This window comes from Crocodylus siamensis, chromosome 9 (assembly GCF_052110815.1).
Source record: "Crocodylus siamensis isolate JL-2025a chromosome 9, ASM5211081v1, whole genome shotgun sequence".
Lineage (NCBI taxonomy): Eukaryota > Metazoa > Chordata > Crocodylia > Crocodylidae > Crocodylus > Crocodylus siamensis.
In genome coordinates, this window is record NC_143403.1 from 35,699,782 (window position 1) to 35,716,912 (window position 17,131).

The following is a 17,131-nucleotide window of genomic DNA, read 5'->3' on the forward strand; positions in this document are numbered from 1 at the left end:
ATAGAGGGGGAGCAAGACCTCTCTGGTCCTGTCAGTGATGCCCCTGTTGATGCAGGACAGGGTGCGGCTGGCTCTGCCTATTGCTTCGTCACATTGGCGACTCATATTCATCCTGGAGTCAATCCTGACTCCAAGATCCCTCTCTGCCTCTGTGCTGCTGAGAGGGGCAGCCCCTAACCTATAACCATAATGCTGGTTCCCTCTCCCCAGGTGCAGCACCCTGCACTTGTCCTTGTTGAACCGCATCCTGTTCAGATCCGACCACTTCTCCAACCTACCCAGGTCTGCCTGGATGCAGTCCCTGCCTGCCGGTGTATTCCCTTTACCCCACAGCTTGGTGTCATCAGCGAACTTGAACAGGGTGCTCTCTACACCCTTGTCCAGGTCGCTAATGAAGATGTCGAACAGCACCGGCCCCAGGACCGAGCCCTGGGGGACTCCGCTGCCCATACCCTCCCAGGTCGACACTGACCCATCCACCACCACCCTCTGGGTGTGCCCCTGGAGCCAGTTTGCCACCCATGTGACTGTGCATTTGTCAATCCCGCAGTCCCTCAGCTTGCCCACCAGAATTGGGTGGGACACTGTGTCGAAGGCCTTCTGGAAGTCCAAGAAGACGACATCAGCTTCCTCCTTCCCATCTAAGCTCTTTGTTACCTGGTCATAGAAAGAGACCAGGTTAGTCAGGCAGGATTGGCCTTGCACGAACCCATACCTCAACATCACTTCCCCTGCACAGCTCTCACAAATGTGGCCCTTGATAATTTTTTCAAAGACCTTCCCCAGGATAGAAGTGAGGCTGACTGGCCTGTAGTTGCCAGGCTCTTCCTTCCTCCCCTTCTTGAAAATAGGGACCACATTGGCCCTTTTCCAGTCCTCAGGGACTTGGCCCGAGCACCAGGAGTCCTCGAACAGCCGTGCCAATGGCTCCGCAATGACACCAGCCAATTCCCTTAGGACCCACAGATGAAGGTCATCCAGGCCCACCGACTTGGACACATCTAAGCCCTCCAGGTAATCCTTAACTAGGTCTGAACTAACAGTCGGGGGACTCACATCTTTCCCGGGTCTCTCTACGCTATCACCCAAGAGCACCCCATTATCAGCAGACAGGAACACGGAGGCAAAGAACTTGTTGAAGAGTTCTGCCTTCTCTCGCACGTCTGTCGCCAACTGCCCTGCCCTGCCTTGTAGGGGTCCAGTGTTACCCCGAGACTTCTTCTTGCTACCTATGTACTTGAAGAAGGACTTTTTGTTATCCTTAATCCCAGAAGCTAATCTAAGCTGCTTTAGCCTTCCTTACCAAATCCCTACAAGCTCGGGGCAGGGAGGTGTACTCCTCCTTTGTCCCTGCCCCCCGCTTCCACTGCCAGTACGCTTTTTTCTTTGCCCTCAGGCCAGCCTGGATATCCGCGCTCAGCCATGAAGGTTTCTTGGACCCTTTTCCCACCTTCCTGTGCAGAGGAATTACGTCCTGCTGCGCCCCAAGGATAGCCTCCTTGAGGAAGGACCACCTTTCCTGGACCTCCATACTACCTACCCCCTGGGCTCCGAGTGCCTCCCTGAGTATTGCCCTGAGCACATCGAAGTTGGCTTTCCTAAAGTCAAGCATTTGCGCTGTGCTAGTTACCCTCCCCAGAGGCTAACACCAGATCCAGTATGGCGTTTTTCCTAGTGGGGATGAGTACCTCCTGCACGAGGTGTAGGTCCTGTACGCATGTCAGGAACCTTTGTGAGTGGCTAGACCTGGCCAACTGCTCCTCCCAGTTGATGTCAGGGTAATTCATATCCCCCATGACCACAACATCCTTTGCACGCACAGCCTCCCCCAGCTGCCTGGAGAATTCAAGATCCAGCTCTTCCTCCTGATGTGGTGGCCTGTAGTAAACCCCTACCACCAGATCCCTCTCCCCCTGACCTCCTTGAAGTTTGACCCACAGCATCTCAGTTAAGCCTTCCTCTGGTTCCATTTGGAAGGTAGAACTGGTATACTGTTCCCTAACATAGATTGCAACCCCCCCACCACCACCTTTTTTCCCCTTCCTATCTCTTCTAAACAACCTATAGCCCTCTATGCCTACTGCCCAGTCAAAAGTTTCATCCCAGCATGTCTCCACTAGGCCAACCAGATCGATTTTACTACTTGCAATCAGAAGACCAAGCTCCTCCTGCTTGTTCCCCATGCTTCTTGCATTAGTGAAGAGATACCTTAATCCCCGCGGGAGCCCTGGGCACCCCCCTTCCTGGGAGACAACTGGTCCCTTGGTATATACCTGAGCTCTTACCTGGGCAGGTCCTACACCTGCTTGAGTTATCTTTTGCTCCTGTGGACCCCCATCCCCTGATGAACTTAGTTTAAAGCCCGCCGGAGGAGGTCAACTAGCCTGTAATGTGAGAGGCACGTATTTTTGTGGGTGATATGTTTTATTAGAATTACTGAATGATTACAATAAAGTTGGACAAGCTTTCAACTGCAAGGCATTCTTCATCAGGGTCCTTCAGTAGATACCTTCAGTAGATACCTGATGAAGAATACCTTTTGTTCTACATCTTGTCTTTCTCCCAGCCATGCTGTTCATTTACAAAAGATATCACCCACAAAAATCTTTGACTAGGGGAAATGTAATTTTATGTGAGCTTTCAGTATTTTCAAAAGTTTTGATTAGCAACTGGTACAGTATGCATCAGAAAATACTCTCATGCACGTACCACAACAACACTGCACTTTCCTTGTAAATACTGCACAGGTTTTCAAAGCACTTAAGTCATCTGCCCATAAAATTTTGATTACATGTATACTATTTCTGCATATGTATGTGTGTAAGAAACAAAAGCATAACTATTAACTAAAATAACTTAGATGTCTCATGCCTCCTACAATGGTATATATCCAAGAACAGAAAAAGGAAAAAAGGAAGATTAAAAGATGCAAAAAAACAATGATGTGAAATTCACTTGCCTCTCTGTAAAACAAATCTGAGTTGTTATGTACATCGTAAGCCAACAAATTAGTCTGTGTTCCGACAAGAAGACAATCATAGCCAAGCTGGGGATTCAGCACTCCTGATGTTAGACAGCTGACACCCTGGTTAATGTTCAAGAGCGAAATATCAGAATCCTGGTTGCTCTGCATCAAACGGTTGAAATTCGATCGCTGGCCCCGGGCATGAGGATTATGAATAAAAACCTACTGAAACAAAACATACTGTTATAAATGCTGTTTTCAAACCTGATAGCAACTATATACCTTTGCAAGTCACAAAAGTACCTATTTAGGTAGTAAGTCATATCACAGAATCATAGGAAACTGGGGTGGGATGGGACCTCAGGAGGTCATCTAACCCAACCCACTGCTCAAAGAGGGAAAAGCCCCAACTAGATCATCCCAGCAAAAGCTCTGTCTACCCAGGTCTTAAAACGCTCCAAGGATGGAAAGTCCACAACCTCTATGGGTAACCTGTTTCAGTGTTTTACCACCCTCCTAGGCCACATCCACACAAGCATGGATGTTTTGTTCTCTGGGGACAACTAGTAGCAGGACATCTTGTGCCTCTACCAGCTGTCCCCAGAGAATGCCTGTGCCATGCACCCTCTGGTCTGTAGCAGGTTACCCCAGGTGGGCTGGCCCCTGGGATCCTGGGGGCCTTCTGGGGCTGCAGCAGTGGTGATCTTGCCACTCATAGCCTGACCAGCAGCTGAAGTGTGGCTCTGGCCAGCCAGGCTCCAGTTGTGAACAGCATGCACTGTCCCTGTGTGCACCACTCCACTTTTTATTTGCACAGGTTTTTTTGACCCCTGAATATCCTGTTTTGCCAACAGGTAAGACAAGTCATTATTTCCCTCTATTCAGCACTGGCAAGGTCAAATCTGGAGTACTGTGTTCAGTTTTGGGGCCCTCACTACAGAAAGATGATCCAGGGGTCAAAAAAAACCAAACAAACCCACACTGCTTCCTTGCAGCGCAGAGAATAGCTGAATATGTGGTATGTCTGCAGTCCCACATACTGCACAGCTGCATTGGTCTGGACGCAACCCTGGTGAGAACATTATTCCTAGTATCTAACCTAAACTTCCCTTGCTGCAACTTGAGACTGTTGCTCCTTCTGCCACCACTGAGCACAGTCCAGCTCCATCCTCTTTCAAACCTCCATTTCAGGTAGTTGAAGGCTGTTATTAAGTCCCCTCTGAGTCTTCTCCTCTCTAAACTAAAGAAGCCCAGTTTCCTCAGCCTCTCCTCATAAATCATGTCTCCTACCCCTCTCATCATTTTTGTTGCCCTCCGCTGGACTCTCTCCAATTTATCCACATTCTTTCTGTAGTGGGGGGCCCAAAACTGAACAGTACTCCAAATCTGGCCTCCTCAGTTCTGAATAGAGGGAAATTATTATTTTTCTGGACCTACTGGCAACACACCTACCAACACAGCCCAGGGTGCTATCAGCCTTCTTGGCAACAAGGGTACACTGCTGGCTCACATTCCGCTTATTGTCCACTGTAACCCCCAGGTCCTTTTCTGCAGAGCTACTGCCCAGCCAGTCAGCCCCCAGCCTGTACATGCAATCCTTCCATCCTAAGTGCAGGACTTTGCATGTGTCCTTGTTGACCCTCATAACACTGCTTTTGGCCCAAGTCTTCAATTTGTCTAGGTCACCCTGAATCCTAGCCTTACCCTCCAATGCATCTACTACGCCCCCAGGTTGGTGTCATCTGCAAACCTGCTGAGGGTGCACTCTATGCCATCTTCCAGGTTGTTGATGAACATATTGAACAAAACCAGCCATGGGACTGAACCCTCCACTCCATCTGATGCCCGCTGCCAACTAGACATCGAGCCATTGATTACTACCCTCTGAGCCAGATGTTCTGGTTAGTTTTCTATCCACCTTACAGTCCATTTATCCAGCCCATACTTCCTTAGCTTCCCTGCAGTAATGTTGTGGGAGACGGTATCAAAAGCCTTGCTAAAATCAAGGTACACCACATCCACCCATCTCTCCACATCCACAGAGCCAATCATCTCATCACAGAAGGCAATCAGGTTGGTCAGGCATGACATGCCCTTGGTGAATCCATGCTGACTGTTTCCAGTCACCAGGGATCCAGGCTTTCTCTGATAAATCAGAACATTTTGGATTAAAAAAAAACAACCACCCCAAATCCACATTTTTCCACGATTAAAATAGAACGCCAGGAACATATATGTTAGTGACATTTCGTTTTAATCATAGAAAAATGTAGATTTGGGCTTTTTTTTGTTAAAGCCCCACTATATAAAATATATATAGTGGCATTTCATTTTAATCACAGAAAAATGTGGATTGTGAAGCTTTTTTTTTTTTTAAAATCAGAATATTTTGGATTTTTTGTTTATTATGGGAAACCAGGATCCCTGCTAATCAATCACCTTCTCCAAGTGTTTGATTCCTTGAGGATCTGCTTCATGATTTTTCTAGGGACTGAGGTGAGGCTGACTGGTATGTAATTCCCTGTACGCTCCTTTTCCCCTTTCTTAAACATGGGTACAGGCATACCTCGTTTTATTGTGCTTGGCTTTATTGTGCTTCGCAGATATTGCCTTTTTTACAAATTGAAGGTTTGTGGCAACCCTGCGTCAAGCAAGTCTATCAGTGCTATTTTTCCATCGGCGCCATTTTTCCAACAGCATTTGCTCACTTCGTGTCTCTGTGTCACATTTTGGTAATTCTTGCAATATTTCAATCCTTTTCATTATTATTATTATATTTGTTATGGTGATCTGTGATCTTTGATGTTACTATTGCAATTGTTTTGGGGCGCCACGAACCGCGCCCATATAAGACGGCGAACTTCATCGACAAATGTTGTGTGTGTTCTGACTGCTCCACCGACCGGCCGTTCCCCCGTCTCTCTCCCTCTCCTCGGGCCTCCCTATTCCCTGAGACACAACAATATTGAAATTAGGCCAGTTAATAACCCTGCAATGGCCTCTAAGTGTTCAAGTGAAAGGAAGAGTCGCACATCTCTCACTTTAAATCAAAAGCTAGAAATGATTAAGCTTAGTGAGGAAGGCATGTCGAAAGCCGAGATAGGCTGAAAGCTAGGCCTCTTGTGCCAAACAGTTAACCAAGTTGTGAATCCAAAGGAAAAGTTCTTGAAGGAAATTAAAAGTGCTACTCCAGTGAACACACGAATGATAAGAAAGTGAAACAGCCTTATTGCTGATATGGAGAAAGTTTTAGTGGTCTGGATAGAAGATCAAACCAGCCACAACATTCCTTTAAGCCAAAGCCTAATCCAGAGCAAGGCCCTAACTCTCTTCAATTCTATGAAGGCTGAGAGAGGTGAGGAAGCTGCAGAAGAAAAGTCTGAAGCTAGCAGAGGTTGGTTCATGAGGTTTAAGGAAAGACGCCGTCTCCATAACATAAAAGTGCAAGGTGAAGCAGCAAGTGCTGATGTAGAAGCTGCAGCAAGTTATCCAGAAGATGTAGCTAAGATAATTGATGAAGGTGGCTACACTAAACAAAAGATTTTCAATGTAGATGAAACAGCCTTATATTGGAAGAAGATGCCATCTAGGACTTTCATAGCTAGAGAGAAGAAGTCAATGCCTGGCTTCAAAGCTTCAAAGGACAGGTTGACTCTCTTGTTAGGGGCTAATGCAGCTGGTGACTTTAAGTTGAAGCCAATGCTCATTTACCATTCCGAAAATCCTAGGGCCCTTAAGAATTCATGCTAAATCTACTCTGCCTGTGCTCTATAAATGGAACAACAAAGCCTGGATAACAGCACATTGGTTTACAACATGGTTTACTGAATATTTTAAGCCCACTGTTGAGACCTACTGCTCAGAAAAAAAGATTCCTTTCAAAATATTACTGGTCATTGACAATGCACCTGGTCACCCAAGAGCTCTGATGGAGATGTACAACAAGATTAATGTTGTTTTCATGCCTGCTAACACAAAACCCATTCTGCAGCCCATGGATCAAGGAGTAATTTCAACTTTCAAGTCTTATTATTTAAGAAATACATTTCGTAAGGCTATAGCTGCCATAGACAGTGATTCCTCTGATGGATCTGGGCAAAGTAAATTGAAAACCTTCTGGAAAGGATTCACCATTCTAGATGCCATTAAGAACATTTGTGATTCATAAGAGGAGGTCAAAATATCAACGTTAACAAGAGTTTGGAAGAAGTTGATTCCAACCCTCATGGATGACTTTGAGGGGTTCAAGACTTCAGTGGAGGAAGTAACCGCAGATGTGGTGGAAATAGCAAGAGAACTAGAATTAGAAGTGGACCCTGAAGATGTGAAGGAATTGCTGCAATCTCATGATAAAAAACTTTAACGGATGAGTTATTTCTTATGGATGAGCAAAGAAAGTGGTTTCTTGAGATGGAATCTACTCCTGGTGAAAATGCTGTGAACACTGTTGAAATGACAACAAAGGATTTAGAATATTACATAAACTTAGTTGATGAAGCAGTGGCAGGGTTTGAGAGGATTGACTCCAATTTTGAAAGAAGTTCTACTGTGGGTAAAATGCTATCAAACAGCATCGCATGCTACAGAGAAATCTTTCGTGAAAGGAAGAGTCAATCGATGCGGCAAACTTCATTGTTGTCTTATTTTAAGAAATTGCCACAGCCACCCCAACCTTCAGCAACCACCACCCTGATCAGTCAGCAGCCATCAACATCGAGGCAAGACCCTCCACCAGCAAAAAGATTATGACTCGCTGAAGGCTCAGATGATGGTTAGCATTTTTTAGCAATAAAGAATTTTTTAATTAAGGTATGTACGTTGTTTTTTAGACATAATGCTATTGCACACTTAATAGACTACAGTATAGTGTAAACATAACTTTTATATACGCACTGGGAAACCAAAAACTTCGTGTGACTCGCTTTATTGCAATATTTGCTTTATTGCAGTAGTCTGGAACCGAACCCGCAAAATCTCCAAGGTACGCCTGTACTATATGTTTGCCTTTTTCCAGTCAACCAGGATGTCTCCCAATCACCACGAGTTTTCAGAGATGATGGCCAGCAGTTCTGCAATCACATCAGCCAACTCCCTCAGTACCCTCAGGTACATCTCACCTGGCCCCATGCACCTGTACACATCAAGCTTTTCTAGTAGTCCCTAACCTGTTCTTTCACCACTGTTGGCTGCTCACCTCCTCCCCAAACTGCCCAGTGCAGTAGTCTTGGGGCTGACCTTGCCTGTGAAGACTGAGGTGAAAAAGGCATCGAGCACTTCAGTCTTTTCTGTATCATCTGTCATTTGGCTGCCTCCCCTGTTCAGTAAGGGATCCAACACTTTCCCATATCCTCTTCTTGTTACTGACAAACCTGTAGATACCCTTCTTATTACCCTTCATATCTGCAACTCCAATTGCACTTCGGCCTTCTTGATTTCATGGGGTTTGAGCGTAATAGAAAAGACTTTTTTTTTTTGCTGCTGCTGAGTCTTACAAGGCTCCTTTTAGATACCATCTGTACTAAAAAATAGCAATTTCCAAACACTGTTACAAGTACTGCTGTGGCACCTTTGCAGAGAAGCGCAATGTTGCTAAAACTGCTTCTCATATTTGAGACTGACTAGTCTTCAGAACTTAAAACAACCGTATTAGCAAAATGCAGAGCAAATGAAGTCATTAATATGCTACACATTTGTAGCCCAAGGTTGTATGAGACAGTCAACATTAACATGTTTCTTCCATACTTGCTTATGCTTTAACAGTGCAGTTAATCTGAGCCAAACTAAAAGATGCCTAAAAACTTTTTAGTTTAGATTTACCCTACACATTTCGTCTGTTGACCCCAAATGAAACTGTAAAACCCAACCCTGAATCTGAATCCACATAGCTAAGTATCACTCAAAGAAATCTGAAAGAGGATTTGGAACCCGTTTGTTAACAGAAGCAGTAGGTTTGAAAGCGGGTCTATGACACCTACTCAGGCATCTGGATGCATGCTTTTATTCTAGTAACTGATTTCCAAAACTCTCACCCCATCCAAAGACAAAGAAAAAAATATCATATTTCCAGGCCACCTCTTCCTTTGTATATTATATTCCTCCTCCCTAATCCTTTGTCTGTCTCGAAGATTTAGACTGCAAGTGCTTGGGGGCCATTGCCTACCACCATGAAGCCCCTATGTCCAGTTGGTCCCTAAAAGCAATGACAATACATAATAATAATAATGCCCAAGAACGACAAGGGTAAACTGTGTGTATATTATAATACCCTGAATGCAGCAATGTTATGCTTTTCTAAATGTATAGTTCAACCTATATTTTATTCTAGTATAGTTGCATTAAAATAGGTTTAAAACTGTAATAAAGCCTTTACTTAATAATGTTTTCCATTATTGCAAAGTAATCTTCACAGAATTCACAACTTCACATATTTCATTTCTAGAATCCAGTGTAAACAGAGAACTTTTTTTGGTATATGGGTGGGGACCCAGGCTATTAATTTTTACAGAATATGATCTTTCATTTCAACAGAAGTGTCTAGCATTGTCTCCATGTATCTGCCAATTGTTTCAGGTCCTCAGCTGCTACTCACAGCTTTCCCTAAACTGAAGTATGTTGAAATTAACAAGACTTTAGTCATTTGCAGGGAGGTTAAGGACTGTTGGCCACAATGAAATGGACAATCCTGGGATCAACAAGCAATTAAAAATCTAAGAAAGATTCAAATGATCTTCCAGAACTTATTGTCTAACGATGTACACCAGCGTAAATGTTTAAGATGTAGCAACAGTACCAACTGAACTGTTAGCCTATCCGCCCTTGGGCTGAGTGATGCCTGTGTGGTTAACATTTCCCCAGGGGGTGCTCACTACTTTCAGTTCAGGTAACGGGAGTTGCAGATGCTACACACATAGCAGCATCAGTCGCTAAAGCCTTGTCTAGTCAGTGGAGGTCAACCTTTTGGGCAGGTGTGCCACAAATTAGCCCTACACCCTCACCAAGTGCTACTCTGATCCTATTCCTCTGCTCTGCCTTCTGCTTCCTTCCTTGTGCTCCCTCTGACCTGCTGCTCTCCTTTCTGCTCCTTATCCAATCTGCTGCTCTGCCTCCTGTCCTATCTGCCACTGTACTGCGCGTCTCTTTCCTGATTGCAGCGTGCCACACACAAAAACTGCCCACGCCATTCATGACATACATGAGGCAAATTGCACTTCCTCCCCCAGGTGTACGCTCTCCTTTTTCAATGATACAGATACCCTGGTCCTCAAGTAAGGTCCATGACAGAGATCAGAAGAGCTGTCTGCATCTTGTATTCCTGCCGAGCTAGCTCGTGTGCGGCAAGTGTCATCCACCAGCACCAGCGCTCTGCGCCACAAACTGCACCAATGCAGCATCCCACCCTTTCCATAAGAAAAGCTAAGTCGTGAAGGACAGCCGGGATGAGAAAGGGGTGGCTCATAAAAGCCACATGTGTGAGACATGCGGCTTTCACGTGCCACCCAAATGTGGGGGGAGGCAGGAGAGAGCAGAGGTTTCCCTGATCAGCCTCCCCGTTCCCCATTTCAGGATGCGTTTCATTTCTTCCTGCCCATTATGTCCCAAGACAATCCCGAGCACTGTGCAGAGGAATAGGGAGGGCAGTGGTATGGCCAGCTCGCACCTCTATGCCCACTGCCATTCACATGGAAGCAACCTGGGCACCTCCCCCTGCCATCTCCAGGGCGATTAACAACGTGGCGGGCGGACAGAGAGAGCAGAGCGTGGCCGCCCCGCGGGGGCCCTCAGGGGCCGAGGCGCGCCCTGCCCCGGCTCTCCGGCCAGCAGGGCCCCGCGCGGGCGCGAGCCGTTACCTTGCCCGCGTGCGTGGCGGCCGCCAGGCACGGGTGCGCCCCGTCGAACCGGCCCAGCGCCACCATGCGGGGCAGGATCTTGTGCTGCAGCTTCAGCGTAAACACCGGCACCAGCATCGCGGCGACAACGCGAGCCCAGGCCGCCCGCTCCGCGCCGGCGCAGGGCCGCTCGCGTCAGCCGCGGGCGGGGACAGGCCGGGGGGCCCCGCCAGGAGCGGGCGGCGGCCACGGGCCGGAGCTCTGCGGCGCGCGGGGCCTGCTCTGCTGTTTCGTGGAGGAAGCGAAGAGCCGGGGCCTCGACGCGGCCAGAGAGGCTGGAGCCGCAGCCTGTGGGAGGAGCTTCCGCCGGGCGCCACCCGAGGCCCGGGGGAGGTCAAGCTGTGACCAAGCAACACGATTAAGGCCCTGGTAATGCGCATCCCAGTGCTGCGATCCCTGGCGGGGTCTGGGCTGAAGCAGGGCTGAAGAGACTTTCCCCAGGTCAGAGCACAGCTCCAGATGCAACCTCAGCCCTGCGCTTCAGCCATAAAAGGATCCGGTCCTTTGACAAACACTGGAAACAAGACTCAAAACTATTTTGCCTCATTTAAAACAGAATCAATCATTTTCCATGTTCCAAGCCAAATCAGCCAAAACAAATTCCAAATCCGAGTCAGTCCAGAACCGCCAGCGACCCTACTACCGGCAAACATCTTCCACCCCCATCTGGGGCTTCAGATGTTTCCAAAACCTTTGGCAGACATCCCACATGCAGGCCCAAGCCCAGAGGCTTGGGGTTTGGATACCCCTGAGTTTTGTTTGCCCTTAGCGGTAAAGCCCCAGGGGCAAGCCAGGGAAGAGTCTCCTATTTCCATAAAGTGGGAATAAGGCCAAGACCTTCCCACTCCAGCAGCTAAGCGGGAGGTTTATATACAATACCTTGGCAGGTACTATCCCTGTGCCAGGAGAGGGGTCTTCCCCAGATTGGCTAGGAAGACCGCCACTATGGTCACAGTGTTGATTCTGTTTCCTTAACATTGTCAGTTCTTCCTAGCAGTCGATAGTGACCCATGTTCTGATGGAGCAAGACAGGAAAATAGCCATGAACACATCAGTGTTAGCAATACATCCGTACAAGTATTTGCGTTGGGTCCTCTATGCATTTTAAAAATGTGAGGAACCAGGGAGAAAGTGGGGGGGAGGAGAAAAGGGCTTTAGTCATGTGCACAAGCAAGAGTATTGAAGTTCTCACTGCTCGAGCCAGTGAAACATCAGGGAGTATTTCTGAAAGGGGACTAAGATGGAAGGGTCTGCTGAGCCACTGCCAAGTTAATGGCCACTAAAACGATCAAAACCTAATTCTGCAAGTTAAGGTATGAGAAACGAGGCCGTTTTAATAGCAAATCCAGCCCTGGCTGCAGAGTTTTTGTCCTGACTAGAAATGTTTAAAATGGCCTGGAACAATATGCCAGACTAGGTTTTAAAAACAGGAGTCAAATGCCAAACAAGTGGGCTTGCTATCAATGTCAGGAAGATAGACTACACAATCACAAGAAGATAGGGATAAGGAATAACAGTGTGGAAAAGGTAAAGAAAATTAAATTTTTAGGAATAGTGATCACTAAGGACAGTTGAATCAAGGCGAAAATGTATTATATGCCTGTTGAGCCTGGATAAAAGAATAGCATTGAGGAAAATTTCAAAAAACCTTAAAATCCAGCTTTGTAGTGTAATTGTTCAACCTGTCCTTTTATACAGACATGAATCCCAGACACTGACAAGCGCAAAGAAAAAAAGCTGCAAGTGTCAGAAAACGAAATGATAAGGAAAGTACACGAAAGTGGAGTATGGAAGAGAAGATATAATCAGGAGCTTGTGGACCTTTACAAAAAACCTGATGTCTTGAGTCAGAGTGCAAAGAATTGAGTCAGATTATATCATGAGAGCCAATGGGAGAAGGTATGTGAAGCAGATTTTGGAAACTGAAGTGGAGAGTATGAGATGCTAAGGTAGACCAAGGCAACAACATAACGACTGATCTGGAAGGAAGAGGTGAAGATGTGACATGACGGAAGGATATATAAGGCAGTAGTTAAGACAGTTATAGGCCCTCAAGGCCTGTGAGGCCAGAGAGTGGTTTTCAAAATAACAAAACTCTGTCACTGTTATGACATCAGTACAAAAATTACTCACAGTTGTACTCAGCTCTCAAGATAAATCAGTTATATGCAAGGTACAAGAAAGAAAATAGCCTCCATCTCTACTATATAACTGGCTTGGTCCATTATGAAAAACTTATACCTTCATCAGAAGTATCAGCTGTTAGCCACTGCCAGAAGCAAAGTATCAGGCTTGATAAACAGGAGTTTTGGTACATGGGGACAACACCCCTATCCCAAGTCAATTTTTCTTCCTTTCTCTAAAAAGACTATCAAATCACATTCATGGTAAGATTAAGTTTATTTTAGAAAAGCCAGTTAACACTTCCTGATGTGTATCTAGAAACAGGTACTATACAAAGCCCCTGTTTGCTAATTCCATTAAATGAATGATGAAATCCTGTGATTTTTTTTTGTGTTTGTAGGACACTGGTCAACAGTAGCTTCACTGTTCTGAATTTGAAAGATCAGATCTCAAAGGGAGCATTCATGTGAAAAACAAAAACAAACCAAAAAAACCCAGAATATAAACTGGGCAGCACATCGCAGGCCTGGCTGTTGTTCAAGTTTAGGTGAAATCATGCAACTCCAAATTTGGAAACAACTTTTTACTTTATGAATTGTTTTCATGATGTTTTCTGGCAACTATATAACTCTGTCATTATCCCTTTTCATAATGAGGTAGCAGCCATATGTGGCATATGAAAGAGAATTTTTTTTCTCTTTCTTTTTTGTTGCCATTGTGGATAAATGTGTATTTCAGAGCTAATCCTGCAAGCCCTTGCAGCCAATGGGACTCCTCTTGTGAGTAAGGGTTTGCATAATAGAGTATACAGGCATAATGCCAGCACAAACTCTAAACATCAACACATTGTTTCCCAAGTCCAGAAACTACTGCTGTCCTCTCGGGAAATGCAGCAACAAAATCATCAGCCCGTGCCCTGATCATTTGGAGTATTTTATTTGCAGGATGATGTAAAGCCAACCTAGTGGAAACATTAGAAGAAAAAATAACTGCTCATGTAATGTTATGGATGGGTGCAATTTTAAACACATGAACACTCAAAATGATGGTTTGCCCTCTTTCTGACATGTACATATATGGTGTAAATATTATTTTGAATCACTCTTTTAGGGTGTTAGTTTTTCAAACATAATATATATCTATTATGTGACTGAATGGTGATTGCTGTTAGAGCTGTAGCTTAGAATTTCCTGGCTTTGGGGTTTTTAAAATCTAAATCATAACTTTGCTTAGCTGTCATTTCTGCATTTATTTCCCTTGACTTACAAAGTATGATTTTTTTTATACATTTGAGGGCAGTTAAATAAATATGAGCAGATAGTTTATTCAAATGCAGAATCAATCACAGTTCTCTTAGGCCCTGGTCTTGCAGCTAGATTTGCAGCAAAACACTTTTCATATGGACCTACTGGCAGAATAGGGTTCAATCTTTTAATCACTTATTTTTCTATTAAAGTAAATGTTAGCTGTCATATATGAAAGGAATACAGTCCTGATGCTGTGGATAGCTAAAATACTATGCTGGAACCTAAAATAGTGTTGCATTCCTATGTAGAACAGTATGTTTAGGCATAGAAGGAGTTGCAGATAAATCCATTTGCTGCAGATACTAGTGTCTTCAATTGACTAGTATTTGAGCAGCACCTGAGGAAAAAAAACCCTTGGGAATTTGGGCCTCAGAGACACAACCAGCTCACACATGGAAGACAATGGAACTAAGAACATTTCTACTATCTAGCAGTATTAAGCTTTTGTCTGACTTGTGACTCTCCCTCTCTAGTGGCTGACGTACAACCCACATGTTCATTAATTTATTTTAATTCAGGAAAGAGCAGCAATGCACCCTACATAACCTTCAGTGTGTATTGAAAACAATATTTAAAAAAAAACCCAACTACAGACAAAGAACTAGAGGGAAATCCTACATAGGAAAAAGATGAAAACAAAGAGTGGAAATGAAGAGGAGACAATAATTATAGTATTAAACATCTTTAAATAAAATTATTTTTAATTGTCCATGAACCCATTATTCTTGCTCCTTGTTTTTTAAATAACAACATTGTTAATCCTCAATATTTAGATAATTAAATAGTACAATAAAGTCATTTGTGAATAATGTCATACAAAATATTATTGGGTACTGAGTTCTTGTAAATCACCAGGTCTGTGTAGAGTCCCCCTTTTTTTTCCTGCGTCATATTAGAGGCAAGGGGGCTACAGCACCCTTATAGCAAAATATGCCACAGTAAACTCCAATTCACTTGTACCTCCTAAACAACATAATGATATAGAGTAGAAACAGCTTTGTGTCCTTTATGAGTTCATCCCAACATTTGCAGTGGTGGTACTTCACCTGTTGTAGACTTTACCATGATAATAACTGTTAACTACATCCCAAAAGCAATCTTAGAAGTGGGCAACCTGGGATGCCCCTGCAGTTGTGGTATTGTGGTAAGTACATGGCAACTCAAAATGTCTAGATCTGTTAGGGCTGTGCAAAACTTTGGGTAGTGATTCAGTTCAGGGGAGATTCAGCCCAAATTGGTGGCCAAATCTCTGAATCCAAATCAAATCAGGGGACAAAATAAAAGGTCTGAATCGATTCAAAGCTCCATCCCCTGCCTGCCCCCCCCAGTCCCCGCCCAGTCCCCCAGCACCCTCATGGCTGCCCTGCCCACCCCAGCTCCTGGCCCTTTAAAGAAAAGCCCTGATGCTCACTGGGTGTTGCCAGGCAAGGGGTGATCCCCACTGCCCCACAGACAAGTCCCCGATGCCACCCCAGCCCCACCATAGCTGCCCCACCCACCATGGCTCCAGCCCTTTAAGAAAAAAAAACCCGGAGAAAAGCCCCAGCAATCACCACTCCTGCAGTAGCCTCGGGGCTTTGTGGGCTTGTGACAAACCCCCAGTGTGGTGCAGGGCAGTGGGGGAAGCGTGCATCACCCCCCACCGGCAGGAACAGTGAGTCCGGCGTTTTCTTGGTGTTTTTTTTTCTTAAAGGGCCAGAGCCATGGCGGGCGGGGCAGCCATGGGGGGCTAGGGGAGCAGAGGGAAGGTTGGGGAGTTCGTGGGGAGCCCCCCTTACAGCATGGGCCAGTGAGGAAGCAGCAGGGATTGCCCCCACCCGAAAGCACCCCCTGAGTTGGTGCTTTTTTTCCCCTAAGTGCCAGGAGCTGGGGTAGGCAGGGCAGCCATTGCCAAGCTGTGGAGGATGGGCCTGACCGATTTGGCTGATTTGGGACAGTGATTCGAATCAAATTGAATCACTGTCCCCCAAATCAACCAAATCCACATCTGAAGCAATACTAGCTGCTTCGCACAGGCCTAATCTATGTGACAAGTTTCCAACATGGGATTGGTACTCTCAGCCTGGGAGAATATTCTTTTCCTACAGCTCAGTTTTATTAATTTATTTTAATGTGCTCCTGTCCCTTTGATTGAAATGAGTGAATAATCTTGTCACCTACAGTTTGAACCTTTTGATTTCTAAAGTGTGCTGATTAACTGCTTTCTGAGCCCACCTAGATATTAGCAAGCACATCAGTTTAACAAATGGACTGGCAAATAAAGGGCCCATTAGTAGAGAAACTGTTTTGGTGTTTATCACAGTATGCATAGTACATGATAGAACTTGTAACATCAGTATGAACACCACAAACTTTCCACATGATACCTTGGCAAAGCGCTTCTGCTGTAGAAACCATCCTGAGAGATTTTAAGGACTGTGAGGTTTTCAATGAAGGTGTCACTTGCAATGATGTTTAAATAAGAGGTGAGGGTTTAAGCAGCTCACAGGATCAGGAAAATTAGTGCATCCAATTCAACCAAAGGGGAACCTCAGCACTTGGTAGGATCAGACCCTATGTTTATGCTCTAATTGCATCCATCCCCCTTCCAGCCCTCCCCATCCTATCTTGTGTCCCAGATTTTAGAGAAAACAGCTCTATTGCCACATCCGTTCTGGGAGCCAATCCAGTATTTTTCTGCCAGTCTGAAGAAAATCTTACATTAGAGCTAGCAGTCCAAAGTTTCTTGTAAACAAATAGCCTATTGATATGAGTTGTGGTCATTTTTTCTTTATTCAATTCTATTTGAATATATATAAAAATGTACAATAACATACATACACATAAAGAAAAAAATTATTAGCTGAAGT

At 45.1% G+C, this 17,131-nt stretch overlaps 1 protein-coding gene and 1 long non-coding RNA gene across 4 annotated transcripts in view; one reads left to right on the forward strand and one right to left on the reverse strand.

Annotated features, from left to right (window-relative positions):
- Positions 1-11,108, reverse strand: part of BBS2 (Bardet-Biedl syndrome 2) — a 38,992-nt gene extending 27,884 nt beyond the window's left edge. The window contains exons 1-2 of one of the 3 annotated variants that reach the window (XM_090063209.1): positions 10,813-11,108; positions 2,960-3,085 (exon numbers count right to left, since the gene is read on the reverse strand). In XM_090063209.1, coding sequence (XP_089919335.1) covers positions 2,960-3,085; positions 10,813-10,929 — 243 coding nt within the window. In that variant the 5' untranslated portion in view covers positions 10,930-11,108. Of the gene's footprint in view, positions 1-2,959; positions 3,191-10,812 lie in introns of all 3 variants that reach the window. The other 2 variants (XM_090063208.1, XM_090063210.1) reach the window with 2 other exon arrangements.
- On the forward strand, positions 11,081-13,354 carry LOC149857316 (uncharacterized). Its single transcript, XR_016444257.1, has 2 exons — positions 11,081-11,220; positions 12,550-13,354. It is a non-coding gene; the product is annotated as an uncharacterized LOC149857316 (long non-coding RNA).
- The last annotated feature ends 3,777 nt before the right edge of the window (positions 13,355-17,131 follow it).